We start from the raw sequence: 20251 nt of genomic DNA, 5'->3' as shown, positions 1-20251 counted from the left end.
TCTGTGTATGTGGTGCTGAGGAATGGAACCCAGGGCTTCATGCATGCCAGGCAAGCACTCTACCATTAAGCCACATTCCCAGCCCCTTTTCCATTTTTTATTTTTTAAGCCTTTCGGTAGTACTGGAGTTTGAACTTAGGGTCTTGCAGGATTGGTGATGGAGATGGATCTGAGGCCACAGTGGTGCAAGAAGCGCATGGGTTGGTGACGGGTCTCAGGCCAAGGACGCGGAAGGGCACAGGGTGGTGATGGATCTCAGGTCTCAAAGGAGGAAGGGGAAGGGCTCAGGTTGGCGATGGATCTCAGCCGCGGGGGCGGGAGGGGAGGCGCGTGGGCTGGCGGTGGGTCTCGGGCCGCGGGGGCGGGAGGGGAAGCGCGTGGGTCTCAGCCGCGGGGGCGGGAGGGGAGGCGCGCGGGCTGGCGGTGGGTCTCGGGCCGCGGGGGCGGGAGGGGAGGCGCGGGGGCTGGCGGTGGGCCTCAGCCGCGGGGGCGGGGCGAGAGCACCATCGAGAGGAGAGCCGCTGCTCCTAGAGGGTCTCGGCCCTCCTGATGACGCACTTCCGGCCGCGCCGCGAAGCTGAGCGCTAAGGAGGTGAGTGCGGGGCTCCGGGCTGCGTCGCGCGGTGGGCTGTCCCGGGGCCGGGTGTGCTCGGAGCGCGCCCTTCCCTGAGTGGACGGGGCCAGCTCGGTCTCCTGGCCGGCTGTGGTAGAGGCCGAGTCCAGAGCCCGGGGAGGGGAACGCGAGGCGACCCGGGGTCCCGAGCCCTCCTCCTGCCTCAGGCTTTGGACTCGCGGCGAGTTCGTTCTGACCGGGGAAGGCCGCGTCCGCGTAGCCGCGCTGGGTCGGCCTGGGTGGAGGCGAAGATACCGCCAGGGCCTGCGGGGGCCTGCGGGGCGCCCTGCTGGCCGGGCTGGCGCACGCCGGTGCCAGTTGAGGTCGCGCAGGGACTTTACACGCGTTCTGAGTCAGGATCGCTCGTACTCTGACGGACCCTGGACCGTGACTCGGGGCCGAGGGAGAGCACCGACAGCAAGCACCCCCTGTCCCGGGCACCCGGAGCGGGCGCCGGGCTCCAGGCCGGGGCTGAGGCGGTGTCAGCCCCCTAAGGTACCTGAGCCCTGCTTCTCTCGGGCATCAGGGGGACCATGACTGCTTCAATGACTTCTTGAGTATAAAATAAGAATTCATTCGGCTCTAGAATACAGGTATCGTAGTTTCACAATTGCTAGTTTATACCCTCATAGAAAAACAAATTTACTGGTCAGGGTGTAGAATTTGGATACAGGTCTGATGCTGATCCCTGACTGTCAATACTGTTTTCCATTTACTTCTCCCTTCAGTGTGGTTTGGTTATACATTAAGAGTATAGTTGGGTTCATTTGCTTTTGTTTGTATTTCATTTTGGGACCTTGCATCCATCACATCCCGATGGTGTGTATTTGGGAATATAAACAGTGTGGTAGTGCTCTCTGTAATCCCAGTACTCCTGAGACACAAGGCTCCAGAGTCCAAAGACAGCCTGGTTTACATAGTGAGCTCAAAGTCAGCCTGAATTACATAGTAAAACACAGCAAAAAAAAAAGTTATATATGTACTGGCAAAATCATCACTATGAGCACATCACCCTATGAAGAAAGTGTTTTGCCACATCTATCAGTGTGTTCTCTCAACTCCAGCCTTCCACTCATAAAGGGAATGACTGTTTCAAATATTAATTATGGCCCATTTTAAAAGAGGTATGAAGTGCCTATGTTTGTAAACAACTCTTGTTATTTTTTAGCTTTATATAATTGACACCATGTAGCATCTATAGTGTTTATAGTTGTCTGGTACTTGCATAATTCAGCATTTGTTCCTAAATTCATTCACATTGCCATGTGTTTCCTTGCTGTGTAATTGAGTATGATGCTTATTTACAGAAAAATGTGTAAAAAGTCTTGAGAATATCCCTCTTGAACTGAATTGTTGATAGATGTTCATTATTCTTTAGGCTCTGCATGCATTTTGTTTACACTTTGGTAGGATATTTGTCAGAACTGTCAAATCTTGGGATCCTTGCAGTGAGTATTAAGGCATCAGTGGTGTTGAGAAATCCTGGGCGCTGAGCTCATGTTTCTGCTGTCTGGATGCTATTTCTTGTTTTATTTTTTGCCAGTCCTGGGCTTGAACTTGGGGCCTGAGCATGAGCACTGTCCCTGGCTTCTTTTTGCTCAAGGCTAGCAGTCTGCCACTTGAGCCACAGCGCCACTTCTGGCCTTTTCTATATATGTGGTGCTGAGGAATCGAACCCAGGGCTTCATGTATATGAGGCAGGCACTCTACCACTAGGCCATATTCCCAGCCTTGTCTGGATACTGTTGCCTGGGCCTCAGGTCCTGTGTGTTGCTCCTGTGGTTTGCTTCAATTTCCCATCTCTGTGCTTCTCCTCAGCTCCAGCCCTTTCGGGAGAGGGAGAGCAGGTGATGACAGCCATGCTCCTGACAGCTTGGCCCCAGGTGAGCTGTGTATGTGGGTCCTTCACTTCTTCCAGATCAACCCAAAGGATGGCTTCCTCCAATGATGAAGAAAGGAGACATAATGGGAAGTGGGATCAAGGGAGGAGAAGGTCAGAATTCTTGTGGCACTGTGTCCCGTTGTGTCCTCATGAAACTTCCAGAGTTTAGGGTATGGTGGCTCAGACTTCACATTTGTGTCCCTTTTTTCTTCTGTTTTTTTTTTTTTTTTTTTTTTTTTTTTTGCCAGTCCTGGGCCTTGGACTCTGGGCCTGAGCATTGTCCCTGGCTTCTTTTTGCTCAAGGCTAGCACTCTACCACTTGAGCCACAGCGCTACTTCCGGCTTTTTCTACATATATGTGGTGCTGAGGAATCGAACCCAGGCCTTCATGTATACGAGGCGAGCACTTTACCACTAGACCATATTCCCAGCCCCTTGTGTCCTTTTTTGTTTGTTTTGTTTTTGTTTATTAGAGTCTTACTGTGTAGCCCAGGTTGGCCTTGAACTCACAATCTCGACTCAGGCTCCCAAGTGCTAGCATTACAGACATATGCTGTCATACCCAGACAGATTTTTTTTTGTGTGTGCCAGTCTTAGGGCTTGAACTCGGTGCCTGGGTGCTGTCCCTGAGCTCTTTTGCTTAAGGCTAGAGCCCTACCATTTGAGCCATAGCTCCACTTCCAGCTTTTATGTTGTGGTTAATTGGAGCTAAAGAGTGTCACAGATTTTGCTACCTGGGCTGGCTTCCAACCTTAGTCCTCAGATCTTACCCTCCTGGATAGTTAGGATTCCAGATGTGAGCCACCAGTACCTACCTTGCTTGGCCAGATTTCATATTTCTGATAAGAACCCTTGACTCTTTCCCCCTCCCCCCCCCCAAAATCAGATTTTACATGCACTTCAGGGGACTCATCCACGGGCCTCTGTGCACTCCAGGCTGGGAAAAGTTGTAGTTGCAGTAACACGGGCAATGTGGCTTGAGGCTGATTTACTGTGCTACAGGATCCATGCCATCGTATTGTGCCTCTTGAATGGACTTCCACCCTCTGAAAGCTGCTTTGTTAGGTAGGGTCTAACACCACTGTTAGATGTTAGCTGATAGCTGCTGTGTTGGACATTCCTTCTGCCAGAAAGAAGTGGAGGCAAAGGGGAGTAGTGTGCCTGGGATCACCAAGTTACATGGCTCATAACTGCTCATCCATACAAGAGCTGGGGAACCAGTGTTATGTTGTGATGAGATTTGTGACACCTGTGTGGAATAATTTTCAGGGGGCATTCAAAAATGAAGTTATCATTTCAGAAAGAATCTGGTCCAGGTGATATGGGCTTCCTCAAGGAGGAGGAACCCAATTCAATGACTGAGACATAAAAATGTTTAGGATGGAGAAGAAAGATTAGAGAGAGTCAAGAATGTCTCTGCGGGTTCCTGTGTGACTGATGCTGATACCAGCTGAGGAGTGAATTCAGGAGATGCCAGCAGTCTGGGGAAAAGGGCAGTGGTATGCAGGGAAGGCCTTACACTTTGTGCAGAGAAGCTCCTTGCCCTGTCTAAGGCCACACAAAGAGGACTCACAGAAACCCCTGTCATTGGACTAGAACTCTTAGTGGGTGGAGGCCTAAGGACCCAAAAGAAAAATCCCAGCTGAGAGGCAGTTCCTGCCAGGACTTGGAGTTGAGAAGGAACCCCTCATGGGGTTACAGAAGGCTGGGCTGGCACAGGGAGAGGCCGCCAGGCCCGCAGCAGGCCAGGAGGAGTGGTACACTGCATCAGCCCTGAGCCAGCGTGCCTGTACACCAACAAGAGGAGACGCCAGAAGGATGGGAGGGCAGCTGGCCCACAAGCCTGGACTGTCTTCTCCCCTGCACCTTCCCAGAGAAACCGTGAAGTCTTGGGAGAAATTGATTAGGAGAGGACACTGAAAGATGGTGTATGTTCAGATCCTCCTAGCCTGGGCGGCCCTGTGCTTCCTCTGGCCATGCTGGAGCAGAGCCCAGAGCCTCTGGCTGGGGTCTGTGATGGGAGGCAGATGACAGGTGAGATGAAAACAGGGTTGTTGTTTGGGGGTGGCTTGTGTGAGGTCACAAGTGAGGTGCAGGCAGTGGAGTGGGTCTGAGGTTAGGCACGGGAGAGCCAAGCTCACAGGGATGAAGTGGGAAGGGCTGGTGGGTCCATCCTGAGTCTCTGGAGGGCATGGCCTATCTAAAAGAGCAGAATTGCCCTGTGGGTGTTTGCTTATGAATTTGTTTTTCAGCCCCATTTATGGCATCTTCATGAGTACAAGTAAGGGCATGTGCTTTCTCTGCTGTGAGAGAAGATGGGGATTCCCAAGCTTACTTTCCTGGTGTTAATGTTGTGCTTTTCACAAGTCCCCTCCCCATGCCCTTATACTGCCCTCTGCCCCTCACTTAGGGCTGAGCCATGGAATTGGCCCTAGGGCAGCGGGACCCTGTTGTTTCAGAAGTTGGTGACCTTTGAGGATGTGGCTGTGTACTTCACTCCAGCAGAATGGGATGGCCTCTCCGCTGCACAGAGAGCCCTGTACAGGGACGTGATGCTGGAGAACTATGGGAACGTGGCCTCCCTCGGTAAGGCTGCTGTCCTCCTGGGATTCAGACTTCGCCATTTGGGGTTTCCTAGCTCCCATCTCTATCATGTTATAGGCGGGGTCTTCAGTGAACCCCTCCAGGGCTGTTTCTAATCACCTTGATATAGAGATTACTGGGAAGGGCAGCCCCCAAACCCTTTTGGTGCCAACTTAGGGCTTTTATAAGACTAGTGTATACTTTTGGCCTGCTCTAGGGAAGCTTTGTTTTAGATACATTGTGAAAACTGTTAACTTCTTCTCTCAGAGGGCATCCTCAGGCCCCCTCGCTTTACTGTAAGGGCCTCACTGGGCTCTCAGTATTTTAGGTCTAGGTCAAAGAGTGGTGTCCCAGTGGACAGACTCCCATCTTGCTCCGTGTGCCTTTCCCTGCTCCTTCTCATCCCACCCTCACCTTTCCCGGAGCCCTTGCTTTGCCTTCCCACTGCCAGAGGCTGAGCAGAGGCTAGGAGCTCACCTGGAGGAGATTATTCATCTCTCCTATCTCCTCCCAAACCAGGATTTCCTCTTCTCAAGCCTGCTGTGATCTCACAACTGGAAGGAGGAGATGAGTTGAGGGGCCCATTTCCACTGGCCATTGGAGCTGGAATGGGTCCCCGAGACTTCTGGGCTGGTAAGAAACGAACATGTCACCCCACATCACACAAACATGTCACATTAATTGGCTAGCCATGCAAGTGAATTGTTTTCTTTTGCTGGGGATTGAACTTGGCGCATATTTACCACTCTTTCAAACATGCAAATTGTCAGAAAGTCTTGGGCCTACCAAGTATCTGCATTTCAGACCATATTTGGAGGTCCTTCAAGGTGTTTGCATCTCATTCTGCAGACAGCAGCCTGCAGCAGAAAGTTCCTAAAGCAGCCATCGTGATTTTAGCTGAAGGTAGAAACATCAAGTCCGTCCATGTTTTGCACATTAATTGGGTCAGAAATCAAATGGGCTCTAGGCAGGCAAAGGGGGAGGCAAAAGGCACGAGGCCATGTCAGCAGAGTTGCTCTCTTTAAAAAATGTCTTGGCTGGGTATGGCAGCTCATTTGTAGTCCCAGTTTAGTAATCCCAGCTTTTCAGGAGGTGCAGGTGGAAAGATTGCAGTTCTAGACCAAAATCAAAAGGTTACTACCAAGTTATCAGGACCCCATCTCAGTGAGCAAGCTGAGCTTCCAGCAGTCCAGGAAGTAAAGGTAGGAAGATAAAGATCTAAACCTGGCCAGGGCAAAAGGCCCAAGAATATATGTGAAAAATGAAAGCATGGCTCATGTGGTGGGTGGAGCACGTGTGAGCCCCTGTGCACTTTTGATTTTTCTTTGCACAAATGGAGTCTCCTCTGTGTACAGTGTCCCTTTCCCATTTAATAATAATGCCTTGGATACCTTTTTTTTTCATGACTTATTTTTATGAAATGTTCAGAAGAGATAAACCTGCAGACACAGAAAGATTAATGATTGACAGGGGCTAGGAATTAGGAAAAATGGGGAGTACCTACTAATGGATATGAGGTTTCCTTTTGGAATAATGAAAAAGTTATGGAATTACATAGTAGTCATTACTGCACAAGAATATACCTTGGATGCCTTTTCTTGTGAGCATGTATGGATTTATTTCTTCTACCATACCAGTACACATTTCCTAACATGGTTCATTTTCTGTTTTTTTGTTTTGTTTTTTTTTTAATAGTGAACGTTGATGTCCAGACTGGCCATAATTTGACAAAGGAAATGTGCGAAGAAAAAGACAGTGCATCGGTTGAACTTCCCAGGGGCTTTCCCCAGGAAACAGGCTTTTCAGCCGCCGGTGTGCTGGGGCAGTGGAGGCAGGAACTCCCCTCGGCAGGGTGTGTGAAGAGGGAGGACCGAAGTGCCGCTGGTGGAACGGTGAAAGATGAGGCGAGCCCCGCAGAAGAGTGTCTCACCTGTCAGAGTCCAGACTTGTTTCAGCATCCTACAATCTGTCCTGGGGAGCAGGACCCTGAGTCTACAGCCTTTGGCTTTGATACAAAACTCACGAAGCATGAACTAACTAATACTGGGGAGACATTTTTGAATTGTGAAGACTCAGTGGACACCTTTAGATGTGACCCTCAGCTTCATCCACATCTAGAGAGCCACACCGAGAAGGCTGATCAGTGCACGGACTGCGGCAGGGCCTTCAGTGGCAGTGCAAAATTAATCTGCCATCCAAGAGATCATAGTGGAGAGAAACCCTTCAAATGTGTGGAGTGTGGGAGGTGCTTCAGCTACAGTTCCCACTACCTCACACACCGGGCGACCCACAGTGGGGAGAAGCCTTACCAGTGCCAGGTGTGCGGGAAGGCCTTCCGCGTGAATGGGAGTCTACGCAGGCACCAGAGGACCCACACCGGAGAGAGGCCCTATCCGTGCCAGCAGTGTGGGAATGGCTTCAGCTGCAGCTCTGCCTACATCACACATCAGAGAGTCCACACTGGAGAGAAACCCTACGAGTGTCAGGACTGTGGGAAAGCTTTCAATGTCAATGCAAAGTTAATCCAACACCAGAGAATCCACACTGGAGAGAAGCCTTACGAGTGCAGCGAGTGTGGGAAGGGCTTCCGGTGCAGCTCCCAGCTTCGGCAGCACCGGAGCGTCCACACCGGGGAAAAGCCCTTCCAGTGCCCCGAGTGTGGGAAAGCCTTCAGCAACCATGCCAAGCTCGTGCAGCACCAGAGGGTCCACACGGGCGAGAAGCCCTACGGCTGCAGCGAGTGTGGCAGGGCCTTCAGTGCCAAAGGGAAGCTGGTCCAGCACCAGAGGGTCCACACGGGGGAGAAGCCGTACGCGTGCCTCGAGTGTGGGAAAGCCTTCAGGTGCAACTCGCAGCTCCGGCAGCACGTGAGAACCCATACTGGAGAGAAGCCCTACGCGTGCAACGAGTGTGGAAAGGCCTTCAGCGTCAATGCCAAACTAATGCAGCATCAGAGAATTCACACTGGAGAGAAGCCCTTCCAGTGCAGCGAGTGTGGGAAATGCTTTACTTCCAAGAGAAACCTCCTGGATCACCATCGAATCCACACCGGGGAAAAACCCTTCCGGTGCAAAGAGTGCGGGAAAGCCTTCAGCATCAACGCCAAGCTGACCAGACACCAGCGAATACACACCGGGGAGAAGCCGTTCAAGTGTGCGGAGTGTGAGAAAGCGTTCAGCTGTAGTTCTGACTACATTGTGCACCAGAGAATCCACACTGGAGAGAAACCCTTCCAGTGTAAGGAGTGTGGCAAAGCCTTTCATGTCAATGCCCATTTAATCCGGCATCAGAGAAGCCACACGGGGGAGAAGCCATTCCGCTGCATGGAGTGTGGCAAAGGCTTCAGCTTCAGCTCTGACTGCATCATCCACCAGACTGTCCACACGTGGAAGAAGCCCTATGTGTGCAAGGTGTGTCACAGGGCTTTCAGGTTTAGCTTCCAACTTAATCAGCACCAGAGTATCCATGAGGAAGCAAAGCCCTAGTAGCAAGAAGGGTGAAGAAGATGAAAGGTTAATGCCCCAGGGGGTTGTGTGCACATCTTCACAGTTATCCTGGGAGAAGGCCCTGAGAGGGGAATGAAGGTGGCGGAGACTTCAAGGCTTTCCTGTTTCATTCAATTGTCTATCACGAATGGATGGCCAGTTAAAATGGTATATCTAACTAACCAATCAGGAACTGTGGAAATATCCCCAGAAGCATGGAGAAAGTAGATTTTTCAAGGAATAAACAATTGTTTTGCAGCATATGTATGGAAATTATAATACTCCATTGAGGACCACCAAAAGATACTTGAATAAAAGGACACTGAGAGAAATGTTCTTGGATTGGAAAGTCCATATAATAGAAATTTCAAACCAGGCACTTGTAATCCTAGCTACTCGGGAGGCCGAGATATGAGGATCACGGTTCAAAGCCAGCCAGGACAGGGAAGTCTGTGAGACTCTCTAGAATCATCAGAAAAACAGAAGTGGAGCTGTGGCTCACAATGGTAGAGCTCTAGCTGTGAGCAGAAAATCTCAGGGACAGTGCCCAGGCCCTGAGTTCAAACCCTGTCACTGACATAAAAACTTCAAGCCAGGTGTCAGTGGCTGAAGCCTGTAATCCTAAGTATTCAGAAAGAAGGCTGAGATGCTTCCAAGCCAGTCTGGGCAGGAAAGTTTGTGAAACTATCTCCAATTAACCACCAAAGGGCCAGAAGCGGAACTGTTGCTCCGAGTGGTAGAGCAGCAGCCTTGAGTGAAAAAGCTCAGTGACAGTGCCCAGGCCCTGGGTTGAAGCCACAGGACCAGCACAAAAACAAAAAGATTTCATTACCTAAATTAATATATTTGTGCTTAACTTTTAACAACAAGCATGCACTACTTTTGTAAAGAGCAAAGATAATAAAGATTTCTTTTGAAAAGGACGAGTATTTTTATTCTTTGTGTACTGTCTAGAAAACCTTTGAAAATGTCAGATGCAAGGAAGAAGCAAACAATAAGGAAATAATTGATACATTTAGTAAATATTTCTGTATTTTGTTCTAAATACCCCAAAGTAAAGTTAAAAGAAAATGCAAAAATAAAAATACTTTGGTGAAATTTGTAATATAAAAGTGTATATCAGGCTGGGAATATGGTCTAATGGTAAAGTGCTCACCTTGTATACATGGAGCCCTGGGTTTGATTCCTCAGCACCACATATATCAAAAAAGCCAGAAGTGGCGCTGTGGCTCAAGTGGTAGAGTGCTAGCCTTGAGCAAAAAGAAGAGCCAGGGATGGCACTTTGGCCCTGAGTTCAAGCGCCAGGACTGGCAAAAAACAAAACAAAAGTGTAATATCTACTATACCCAGAAGTTTTAACAGTGCAAAGATATGCAACATCTGGGGGCAGTGTGGCTCAGGTGGCACAATGTCTGCCTAGCAAGCACACGCCTCTGAGGTCAGTCAGGAAAAATAAAATTGAGGTTTGAACTCGGCTTTGTGCTTGATAGACAAGTACTCTACTACTTGAGTCACACCTCTAGCCCTGGATTTGTCTACTGCATAGGAAGTTGGGATGTCTGAAATACCATGCAGCCGTCAAAGTGACAAATATTACAGATTCTCTTTGAGCACAGAGCACATTCAAGAAAACGTTAGAACCCTATTTTGTAGTAACTGGATCCTGTTATAAAAGGAAGATGTCTGCGGTGGATTTCCACTCTTGTGCCCTTCGAGGTCTCTGTCTTCATGGAAGTCTAGAAGATCTCCCAGTTCTAAACAACTGTAAGCAACTGAAAAGAGCAACGAGAGCTGTCAGGAAGCTTGGGAGCGGCAGGCCCGGGAAGAAAGTGAAGACAGCAGGCTGGTGGCCTGTGGGGGTGCTGAAGGAGACGTCCAGAAGCTACTGTCCACTTCCGGAGATCCTAGATGGCTGGGACTGCCCCTCTTGTAGAGTTCCAGAGGTGCTGCCTGGCCGGATGGTGAGGCCCCCCTGCTGTGCCTTGCCCCGTCTGCTCCCTGAGCACCTTGCCCTCCACAGACCCTTTGGCTCTGAGCTGGTGGCAGAGCTGACTGAGAGGACCTGATGAGCGTCCGTCTTGTGGAGTCTTGTCCTACAGGAGACCTAAGAAAAGGACAGGCCACCGGCTTTGGTGGCTGGTGGAGTGGCCCGTGTTCAGTGACGAGGTGGGGTAGGCATCGCCCAGTCTGCAGGCTCACCAGGTGTCCATTGCAGATGTGCAGGCGTGGCTGTTAGTGGGGTCCTTGTCCACTGACCCTTTCTGTTCTGTAACCCGGGGCATGATGGCCTCTCATTCTCCCAACTTCTAGATTTATGAAGCAGAACACTAGGTCAGCCGACACACTTCAGTTCTACGGCCTGTGCTCAAGGGAGACGCTCAATTTGGCTTTTCACCATTTTTGTTTTCAAATCCGATGATGATGCTGCGGCCCCCCTCCTGGCTCTTCCCACCCTGGGGTCCCCAGCGCTGAGGGGTGGCTGTGGTTAAGGCCCGCCCTCTGCCTCTGCCCAGTGTGTCCATCTCCTTCCCGCCCTGGCCCAGGCCCTGAGCTGCTCTGCCTCAGTTGCACCTGTGTGGCAGCCCAGTTCAGGAGCTGGGTGTCATCACGTGGTCCCCCCTCCCGGTGGCCACAAATACCCCAAGGCTGGACTCCTGTGGACAAGGTGGGGCTGGAAGGGCTGTGAACTGTCACTATGACCCAGGGCCTATCAGGCGTGGGTGCTTGCAGGTGAGAACAGAGAGGGACAATCTGAAGGCCCGGGGCACCCATGGCTGTGGGGCCTGGGGGGCACTGGGCCCTCAACACCAGGAAGGTTTTAAGGGTCAGCAGCGAAAAGATTTTTTTTTTTAAAGGGAAGTAATCCAAAGAAATAGAGCAACTGCCTCCCAGGACATCAGATCAGCCTGGTGAGTGACAAAGGTCGCTCTGCTCGTGAGGGAGCCCTCTACCTGACGGAGGGAACTCCTCAGATCCACTGGGCGGCTTCTGTTTCATACCCGTATCCCGAGATACAGCTACCTCTTCCACATACAGGATCATATATATTGTGAATATTCAAAATACATAAAATAGCTTACATAATTTATAAATATGGCGTTCATGTAGATAAGGAAATAATCAGAAAGATAAGCGAACTGGTTCCATGAGCATTTAAAATGACCTTCCTAGGGACAGGCTGGCCCTGAGACTCTGGAAGGTTCTTCCTGTCCTGGGTGGGGTCCACAGGTACCGCTGGGGGTCCATCGGTCCCTTGGGACGAAAAAGGCCAGCGGCCTCTCCTTGCTCCGGCCGCTCCCCCACTGGGCCTGCTATCCTTGGGCCCGGCCAGGGCCCCCGAGGTGGGGGGAGGGCGGGGGGGGGTCCCCCCTGCCCCTTCTGCTCCACCGTGTCCCCGGCCTCTGCGCTTGGCCATCCTGGGCCCGGGGGGAGGAGGCGGGTGAGGCCCGGAGGACCTCAGGCCCCAGGCGCTGCACACCCAGGCTTTCCAGAACCTCCAGCACCTTCCAGGCCTCCTGGGGGCTCCCGCCTGGGATCCGCGCCTCCGGGTCCTCCCCATGCTCCCGGCCGGAACCTCCCTCCTACTCCAGCCTGCTCTCCGCGGGCTCGGGCTGGTTCCCCAGGTGGCTGCCACGTTCCCCAGGTGTGGCTCCCCACCCTCTTCCCGGCGCCGAAACCCCGCCATCCGCAGCCCCGGCCCGGCCTCCAGGAAGCCTTCCGGCACTGCGCCTCGCACCGCGCCTCCCCCTGGCGGCCTCCCGCCCCGGGGCCCCCCGCCTACCAGCCACGGTAAGGGACTGTTCTGCCACGGGCCTCCCGTGTCCGCCTCGGCCCCCCGTGTCTGCCGCCACGCCCTCCCCCCCGCGAACGCCCACGGGCTGCCGGGACGGGCGCGGAGGGGCCCAGGCCGGGCGCCGGGCCTCGGGGGGCGCAGCGTGGGCTCCGCGAGCGTCTCCGCAATCCACCGGACTGGAGTCGGCGGGCTCGTGTGCGGAGCCTCGAGTCGGCGCGGGGCGCGGGCCGCGCGGGTGGGGTCGGGGCGCGGAGCAGCCATCGCAGCTCCCATCCCCCTCCGCCTCCGCCCGGGGGGACGGCGCGCGCCCCGCGTGGGGCCCAGGCCGCCCGGGAGCTCCCCGCGGGCGGCGAGGCCGCCGGGCCGCCTCGGCCACACGAGGCCCGGCTCCTGCAGCAGCCGCCCGGGACCCAGGGCCCCGGGGGTGGGCGCCGGCCAGCCTTCCCGGCCCGGGCCCGTCACGTGGGGCCGCTCGGCGCGAAGCGAAGATGGCAGAGGCGCGGAGGCCTGGGGCGGCCCCGGCCCGGCCCGGCCCGGGCCCTGCAGCGCCCCGTGGGAAGCAGGGGCCCGCGGGGGGCCCGGCCCCGGCGCACCCCTCCACCCGCCCCGGGAAATGCAGCACTTGGCGGCGGCGTTGGCCGGGTCCCCGTGCAGGGTTTGGAGCGCACGGGCTGCGCGGCGGCGGGCGGGCCGGGGCGGGCGGGCGCCACGTGGGCGCGGAGGCCGCCATCGCCGCCCTCCCGGGAAGGAATGGGGGCCTCGCGCGGGGAATGGCGACCCAGGGGGGCCAGACCGGGACCCCGAGAGCCGCCGGGTGGACCGGGCCGGCGCCGCCTCGTCCCCCTGGGCCCCGGAGGCTGCGGGCGTGGACGCCGGGCACGGCGGCCCGTCGCGGGTGGGGGGGGGGGGAAGCATGGCAGGAAAGGCCGCGCTGTTCATGATGGCGGATATTGTGATTGTTTCTAAATTTTAAACCTAAAAACCCAAGGCCGGGGCCGCGGACGGCACCAGATCGGCCGCTCCGCAGGTACCCATCCTCCACCAGAGGCGCCGGCCCCCTATGGTGCTTGGTGGTTCGAATCCCCACCGCCCTCCTCCCCCTGCAAAGCAGGTGCTGGCCGCCCGTTCAGATGCTGGGGTGCCCCTTCCCCTTCACCACGTGACTGACGCCCCGGGAATGGGGGGGGGGGCTGCAGCTGACCAAAGTAAGAAAGCCCCAGGCCAAAGAGACGGCCTGGAGCTTGCCCCATGACGAGAAGGAGGAGAAACATGGGACCGGAGGCCTCTCATTCGTGCCCACGCGCCTGGTTTTGCTCTGGTTATTATTATTATTATTTTTCCCCCTAGCCACGTGAACTTTGCTACTAGGAAGTGCACCATTACTTCAGAAGTTTTCCTCACCCCCAAAGAAACGCCCTCCCTCCCCAGGAAGCAAGCGGCCATTTCCCCGATCGCCCATTACTGGCTTCAGTCACGATCAGCCCTCACCGGCAGAGAAGCTTCTGGGCCCAAGTCAGCTTTGCCTAGACCCAGACTCTACCAGGGCCGGCGGAACCCAGTCCAAAGGCCTAGCTCACCAAAGTTCCCCACTCTATCCCGCCTATTTGCCTGGGGATCTCCATCTTGTCTTCCACCCCAAGACTCGGGTAGGACTGGAAATGCCAGCCCAGGGCCGCATGCTCCCAAGTTAACCAGACTTCTAGGACTCCCACAGCTGGCTCCCATTCCCAGCCAGGGCTGCAGAGTACAGGGCTAAAGTGTTTAAATACAGCAGAGGGGAAGGCTGGGGGTGGGGTGCCCAGCGTCGAAAGGAGGGGCCACGGCCAGGGGGAACTTTCCAGGCTTACGTGGTTCTTCACTGCCCTTGACTTCCCATCTCTGGGATTTGACCTTCAGCCTTCAGAGGTGAGTTCCTTGCCACAGGCTATTTGTGGGTTCTGGTCTTGCTTGGCTGGAGGTCTCAGCACCCATATTTCGTGCTGAGGGTTTGGAATAGAGTTTTGGTGAGGGAAGAGTGTGTGTGTGTGTGTGTGTGTGTGTGTGGTGGGGGTCTCTCTGACTTCCCAGCTCTGGGAGAGAGAAGTGAGGGAGGTCTTCCTAGGTCATATATCCGTATATTCTGGTTAAATTGCCACCCTGGTTTTAACCCCTTTCCGCCTATATATGCTAGGTCTGTTGCTCATTCAGGGGCCACATCATGCTAGCTATGCAGTACCCGGGCTCTGGGCATTCGTCCTGTGTTCCGGTTAAAGGAAAGCTGATGTGTCTTAAGGGAAATGTGTTAAATTAACTAAATGACTAATTAAGAATCATCTGGGGAGGGCGAGAGATTGAGGCACCAGGTTCAATTCTTTTTCCCACTTAGATGGAACTGCTCACAAGTATGCAAAAAACAATACCAAACCTGCAAATCTCCCTCCCATTCTTCTTTCCTATCTGTCCAGTCAAGTATTGTTCCACTGTGTGATATGCTGTAGCTATCTCTTTTTTTTTTTCCAGTCCTGGGGCTTGAACTCAGGGCCTGAGCACTGTCCCTGGCTTCTTTTTGCTCAAGGCTAGCACTCTGCCACCTGAACCACAACACCACTTCTGGCCTTTTCTGTATATGTGGTGCTCAGGAATTGAACCCAGGGCTTCATGCATGTGAGGCAAGCACTCTACATCTAGGCCATATTCCCAGCACCATGTAACTATCTCTTATGGTTGCTTGAGTCTTATTCAATCACATGCCTTCGCACGTGATGATGTCACTTTCTGGCACTCGTGTTATTTTGCATATATCCGGTTGTACTTAGAGGATAAATTCCTTGAATGGAAAATGCTGGGTGAAAGACAGTCTTCTTGAGTTATGATGATGGTGCCTTGCTTCTTTTAATGGGAAGGGAGGAAAGGGAGCCAGACAAGGCAGGGTTTGAGCTTCTTCTCTGGGCTTTATAGATGTTTGGTCATAAACTTGATGCTTACCTACTCTGAGCTCCAGTTTTTAAGTTTATCAAGTGTGGCCCGTACAGTCTAAGGGCTCAGCTCAGCGGTAGAACACTTGCTAGCAGATGCAAAGCCCTGCGTTTGAACCCCAGTGCCACAATACACACGCATACAACGCATACAATGTGGTATGCTGCACAGTTGTGAGATAAAATGAGGTCAATTATGTAGAACATTTAGTTGAGGGTCCGACACGTAGCCCTAGCTTCCCGAATGCCATCTGGAACCTTCGGCGAGAGCCCAGGCTTGAGCTTAACTGTCAGGCCATTTCTCTTCACTGGAAGATGTCTGCTCCATCCCGCTGTTGTACCTTGACACCTCTGCCGATAGAGCCTCTACAGGACATGCTATCGGGCCGACATTGTGCTGGAATTTTCTTGAAGGAAAACCCTTGCTTTGCCTTGATTCCTCAGAACTCTGGTCTCTGGCATGGTCCACAAGTAGCATTGTCTTCCGCTTGTTGAGTCTTTACCATTAGCCTCATGCAATGTAGATCATTTGTCGTGTGTGATTCCATTCACTTCTCAGAATTACCAGTACCACTGCCAGGCCGGCTTCCATTATTCTGCACCCTTGTCCCATCTTATATTTGAGCTCCTGGTCTTGAATTCCTCCAGGCTGCCCTTTCTAGTGTGTGTGTTGGTGGGGGGGAGAAAGTGTATGTAGATTTCCTGTGACCTTAGAGTTTTCATGTATATTGAAAAGTGAACCCCCTTTTGAAATGTGGACATGCAGACTAAAGGGTGAGTTTGATTTTTCTAGGACCGGAAATGGAGTCAATGTGTATAAAGGTTCCCTTGGCAGCCAGTTTCCTGGGGTCTTACACCCAAGGAGACATTCACAGATCTTTCTAGACCTCATACAGCACTGTCTGCAGTTCTGCTTCTCTTCCTGTCTTGCAACAAGGGAGCGGGGCGAATGGGGAGCCCGGTCCTGTTTGCTGAGTCTGTCCGCTTCTCCACCCCCAAGGCCAGGTGTTTCAGAGCTCCAGCGATCAAGAACATGGCTGAGGAGAAGGAAGCAGACGCCTTCAAGATCCTCAGGATTCATGACCGGCGAGTGGAGAGGAGAACTGTGCGGGAAAGTTACAGTGGAGCCGCTCAGCCTCCCCGACCACGCCAGCAGGACAGTTCATCTGGGGGGGCCCCGCCGCCCCCCGCCCAGCCCAGCCCCGTGTACCAGGAGCTCAGCAGTATGACCCAGGAACAGTGGGACCTGCAGACCCAGGACACATCTGGGCTCCGGGCCATGTGGTTCGCAGAGGGAGAGCCCAAGGACAAAGCCGGCCCCAGGTACCTCTCTGATGGAACCCAGTGAGGGTCCCCCCCACAAGTTGCCCTTGGGAGGGGGGGCTCGGGGCAGGAAGCTCCGTACTTCACACTGTCTTCTCCCTCTCTCCAATCCGTCATAGCTTCCTACCAGACACCACCTTGGGTAAGTACTGGCTGTGATGCGGGGGCAGGACGGGGCACCCCGGATGGGGACCCGGGAATGGGGGTCCCCCCGGGGTGGAGAGCACAGTCTTCTCCCTGTCTGTGAGTGGTAGGTGTTGCTGTTTCCCTGCAGGCCAGCCCTATATGCCGTCATCTCTCAGCAGAGACGTCTGGTCATTCCTCAGAAACATTGTAAGTGTCTTACGGGGGTGTGTTTGACTCTCAGGTGTTCCCCCCCTCTCCTGTCAGTGGAGAAGCGGGGTGTCTGCACATGCTTGTGTAGTTGGTGGTGTCCTGGGGTGCTACCTTCCTTTGAACGAGGCTGCCCTGCGCGTCCCACCGTCCTGATAAGTTGGGCCTCTAGCATCAGGGCGTCGTGGTGTGGCTTCTTCTGGAGGAGGGCTCGCGGGCGCCGACCAGGCTCGGTTCTCAGCTCCGCTCTGGTGTTGAGGGGTCGGTTGCGGGAAGGAAACATGCGGACCCTTTCATGGTCCCCCGCTCTGCCCTCTCCTCAGCCCCCGGTCCCGGCGGGAGTGATGGTCAGGAGGGCCCCAGGCGATTTCTGCAAGGTGGGCACGCTCCACCACGGGAAGAGGGTCAACGCCATCGCCATCAGCCGCGCCCCGCACCACGTGTACACGTGCGGCTCGGGCTACATCAGGGTGTGGGATGACAGCGCCCTGCACGCCACAGACAGGCCCCCCAAGGCCCAGCTGGACTTTCAGGTGAGGGGCTCTCAGGCACGGCTTTGGGGAGGCGGACACGGGCCTTCCGTCTTCCCTGCTGAGAGCACAGGGCTTGCACTGTTGCTACAGCACCGTCAGAACCGCGTCCTCACCTGCAAGCTCCTCCCCGACGAGCAGAGCCTCATCACCGGGGGCATGGCCCAGACCTTGACTCTCTGGGACCTGGCGCCGACACCCCAAGTGAAAGCACAGCTGGCCTCGACGGGCCCCATTTGCTATTCCCTGGCCGTCTCCTCCGATGCCCACCTCTGTCTGGCTTGCTTCAAAGGATTTGTGGAGATCTGGGATGTGCAGAACCAAATCTTGATCAGGTACAGCCCGGAACCACTCCGAGTCACAGAGGGGAGCTGGCCCGCAGGCACCCCCCTTTCCCTCCCAGGTGCCACAGGCGGGGCCCTGCCTGTCAGTGGACCTGGGAGTTGTTCCCCTCCCCCTCCAGGAAACACGAAGTCCCTGTCTACGGCTCCCGCTGTGTGGACATCACAGGCCACAAGTTCTGGACGGGTGGTGAAGACACCATCTTGTATTCCTGGGACCTGAGGAGTTACCAGAGGCTGCAGCAGCATCATTTAAGTAATGAGGTGCCTGTTGGCCATGTGGGGGGGGGGCAGTGCATCCTGTGGGGTTTTGGATGTGTAGGCATGCAGGGGGTGGGGTCTGAGGTCACGGACTCAAGCACGTAAGGATGGCCCTGGGAACACGGAACATCGATCTCAAACCATCTTCCAACCAGATACTCTGCATAACCCACGACCCCGGGGAGGAATGGGTGTTAGCTGGCCTGAAGATGAGCGACATTGTGATCGTGCATGCTCACCGAGAGGAGAAGTTTAAGGCTGTGATACAAAGATACACCCATCACCACAACCTCAAGTTTGCCTCCTGTGGTGAGTGATACTCAGGAGACGTCTGTGGGGGATCGCTTTCGTGTTGTCTTTGTCTTGTCTTCCTTTTCCTGTACTGCGAGAGCTTCTTGTACAGAAGGACACGGTTAGAAGATGCTGACAGACAGAGAGAAAGACGGAAGAGTCACGAAGCCCCGTGTGATGGTCCCTTTGTTTCACTGATACCCATGATCCCCTGTATGGTGGGAGGGTTGTGGCAGATACGGAGAATGGCATGGGTTATGCTTCTGATTTCCATAGGCAAGGAGACTGAGGCAGAGAAAGAGTTGTCCTCCCTTTCCCCAGTCTAGTTGAGGGCAGAGCTGGAATGACAACACAGCCTCACGTCTCTGGCCTCCTTGTCTCTTCTTTCTTTGCCAGGGACCTATTTTGTGTCTACACAAGATGAGTCCTTCCATTGCATAGAGGCCCCAACTCTGCACAGGTTGTTTCAGGTATGGGACGGAGGGTGTATGTACAGACTTACTTGGTGGATCCAGGAGGGTGCAGGAAAGTACCCTTGAGCTGGCATTTAATGGCGTAGGGGACATTGAACTTGTGGGCTCTACCTTGAGCCCCAAGACTTGGCCTTGTTTGCAGACCAAGCCTTTGCTCTCTGCAAACCTTGGGGCGGTTCTAACAGTTCTTGCTTCCTCCCTCCTCCTTTCTAGGCAGAGGAGTCTTCGGACATTCTGTGTTGTGATATTTCCTCGGATAACAAGTATCTAGTCACCGGCTCCAAGAATACTGCCACAGTTTACCAGCTCTTATACTGAGGGTCCTGGGCCATGGCTCAAAGAAGATTTCAGCTCAGGGTTCCAGAAAGTTCCAATACCTCCTCCATCTCAGCCTTGATGATTGGTCATCTGTCCCCTTCCTACACCTCCAGCTGGGGATTCTTGGGCTAATGACTTTAAGGCTTTTTCTTTGTTATTTTTTTCTACCACTGGTTTCTAGTTTTTGAAATATAATTGTAATGAATAAATTAGCAAAGTAAACACAAAACTAGCCTCAGATGCATGTCTGTTTCTTTCAGTGAACAAAGAAAGTCCCTGTGCTGGATGGGTGGTGTTTCTGCTTAGCAAATGGTGATATAGTGAACTCCATTCTCCCAGGGAGGGGAGAGGAGCTTAGATCAGACTTGGTTTACCCTGTAACCTTTTTTAGGAAGGATCAGGGAATTCTTGGAATCATAAGCAAACAAACCAAAACAACAATAACAGGAAAAAGGTACAGCTTTGTATCCGTGGCTCAACTATGCATTGGTCCAGTCAACCAGGAAACTGAAAAGATTTGTAAAATGCTTCCTGGTCCTGTAGTGTAGGAGACCCATTTTCACGGATATTACCAAAGAAGTGGAATCTACGTCATCGGCCTCAGGAAGCGTCCATCTCCCAGACTCCTCCATTGCCAGCGTGTTGTTCTCTTTGGGATTTAATTCCTGGAAGGGAGAGCTGCCACTGACATCTCTTTTGCTCATGGGTGACCACCTAAAGGCAGTCCTAAGGGGGAGAGTTGAGTGCACCCCCTTGACACGTGGTTCCCAGGTTGGGGGGGGGCTATGTTGTGGGGTCCGTGGTGCAGTCTGAACATCTTTCTGAGCCTCATTTTCACCTCAATATATTTTTCTGGGTGACATCCCCTATAGCATGGCTAGAGAACCGTGCCCTCTCTAAGATTCGAACTCAGGACCCTCAAATTATGAGACTAGCTGCTGCCCACTGTGCCAAGAGGATAACCAAGCCACAGGGTACTCTCCATGACCAAAGGGACGCAAGGCGCCCAGCACCGAGGCAGTGCGCGCTGCCTGGGGAGGGGGCGGGGAAAGCGTGGAGGGGGCGTGGCCG

At 53.7% G+C, this 20251-nt stretch overlaps 2 protein-coding genes across 6 annotated transcripts; both read left to right on the top strand.

Annotated features, from left to right (window-relative positions):
- Nucleotides 1-569: 569 nt before the first annotated feature.
- On the top strand, nucleotides 570-9027 carry Znf23 (zinc finger protein 23). 5 transcript variants are annotated; one of them, XM_048355164.1, is made up of 5 exons: nucleotides 570-592; nucleotides 2432-2496; nucleotides 4955-5081; nucleotides 5598-5711; nucleotides 6774-9027. In XM_048355164.1, exons 2-5 carry the CDS (start codon nucleotides 2464-2466, stop codon nucleotides 8561-8563), a joined length of 2064 nt encoding a protein of 687 aa, XP_048211121.1. In that variant the 5' UTR covers nucleotides 570-592; nucleotides 2432-2463; the 3' UTR covers nucleotides 8564-9027. The 5 variants fall into 5 exon arrangements, with proteins under 5 accessions (XP_048211121.1, XP_048211124.1, XP_048211120.1 ...); XM_048355167.1 differs by having other exon boundaries at nucleotides 571-592; nucleotides 4906-5081; nucleotides 6774-9026; XM_048355163.1 differs by lacking the exon at nucleotides 570-592 and adding an exon at nucleotides 823-1108.
- Nucleotides 9028-16259: 7232 nt separating this feature from the next.
- Nucleotides 16260-19180, top strand: Tle7 (TLE family member 7). Its single transcript, XM_048354735.1, has 9 exons — nucleotides 16260-16633; nucleotides 16753-16775; nucleotides 16908-16966; nucleotides 17290-17499; nucleotides 17590-17831; nucleotides 17960-18101; nucleotides 18254-18407; nucleotides 18786-18859; nucleotides 19076-19180. Exons 1-9 carry the CDS (start codon nucleotides 16260-16262, stop codon nucleotides 19178-19180), a joined length of 1383 nt encoding a protein of 460 aa, XP_048210692.1.
- The last annotated feature ends 1071 nt before the right edge of the window (nucleotides 19181-20251 follow it).

Source organism: Perognathus longimembris, chromosome 10, assembly GCF_023159225.1.
Source record: "Perognathus longimembris pacificus isolate PPM17 chromosome 10, ASM2315922v1, whole genome shotgun sequence".
Classification (NCBI taxonomy): Eukaryota; Metazoa; Chordata; class Mammalia; order Rodentia; family Heteromyidae; genus Perognathus; species Perognathus longimembris.
The sequence above is the reverse complement of the archived record's forward strand: the minus strand, read 5'-3'. Positions and strand labels throughout refer to the sequence as shown.

Excerpts from the sequence above, each read along its gene's own strand:
- Znf23 (XM_048355164.1), top strand. The coding sequence starts at position 2,464 with ATGACAGCCATGCTCCTGACAGCTTGGCCCCAG. Across the intron at positions 2,497-4,954 it reads TCCTGACAGCTTGGCCCCAG|AAGTTGGTGACCTTTGAGGA; the intron begins GTGAGCTGTGTA and ends CTGTTGTTTCAG. Across the intron at positions 5,712-6,773 it reads TCCCCGAGACTTCTGGGCTG|TGAACGTTGATGTCCAGACT; the intron begins GTAAGAAACGAA and ends TTTTTTTAATAG.
- Tle7 (XM_048354735.1), top strand. The coding sequence starts at position 16,260 with ATGGGGAGCCCGGTCCTGTTTGCTGAGTCTGTCCGCTTCTCCACCCCC. Across the intron at positions 16,634-16,752 it reads AAGGACAAAGCCGGCCCCAG|CTTCCTACCAGACACCACCT; the intron begins GTACCTCTCTGA and ends AATCCGTCATAG. Across the intron at positions 17,500-17,589 it reads AGGCCCAGCTGGACTTTCAG|CACCGTCAGAACCGCGTCCT; the intron begins GTGAGGGGCTCT and ends CTGTTGCTACAG.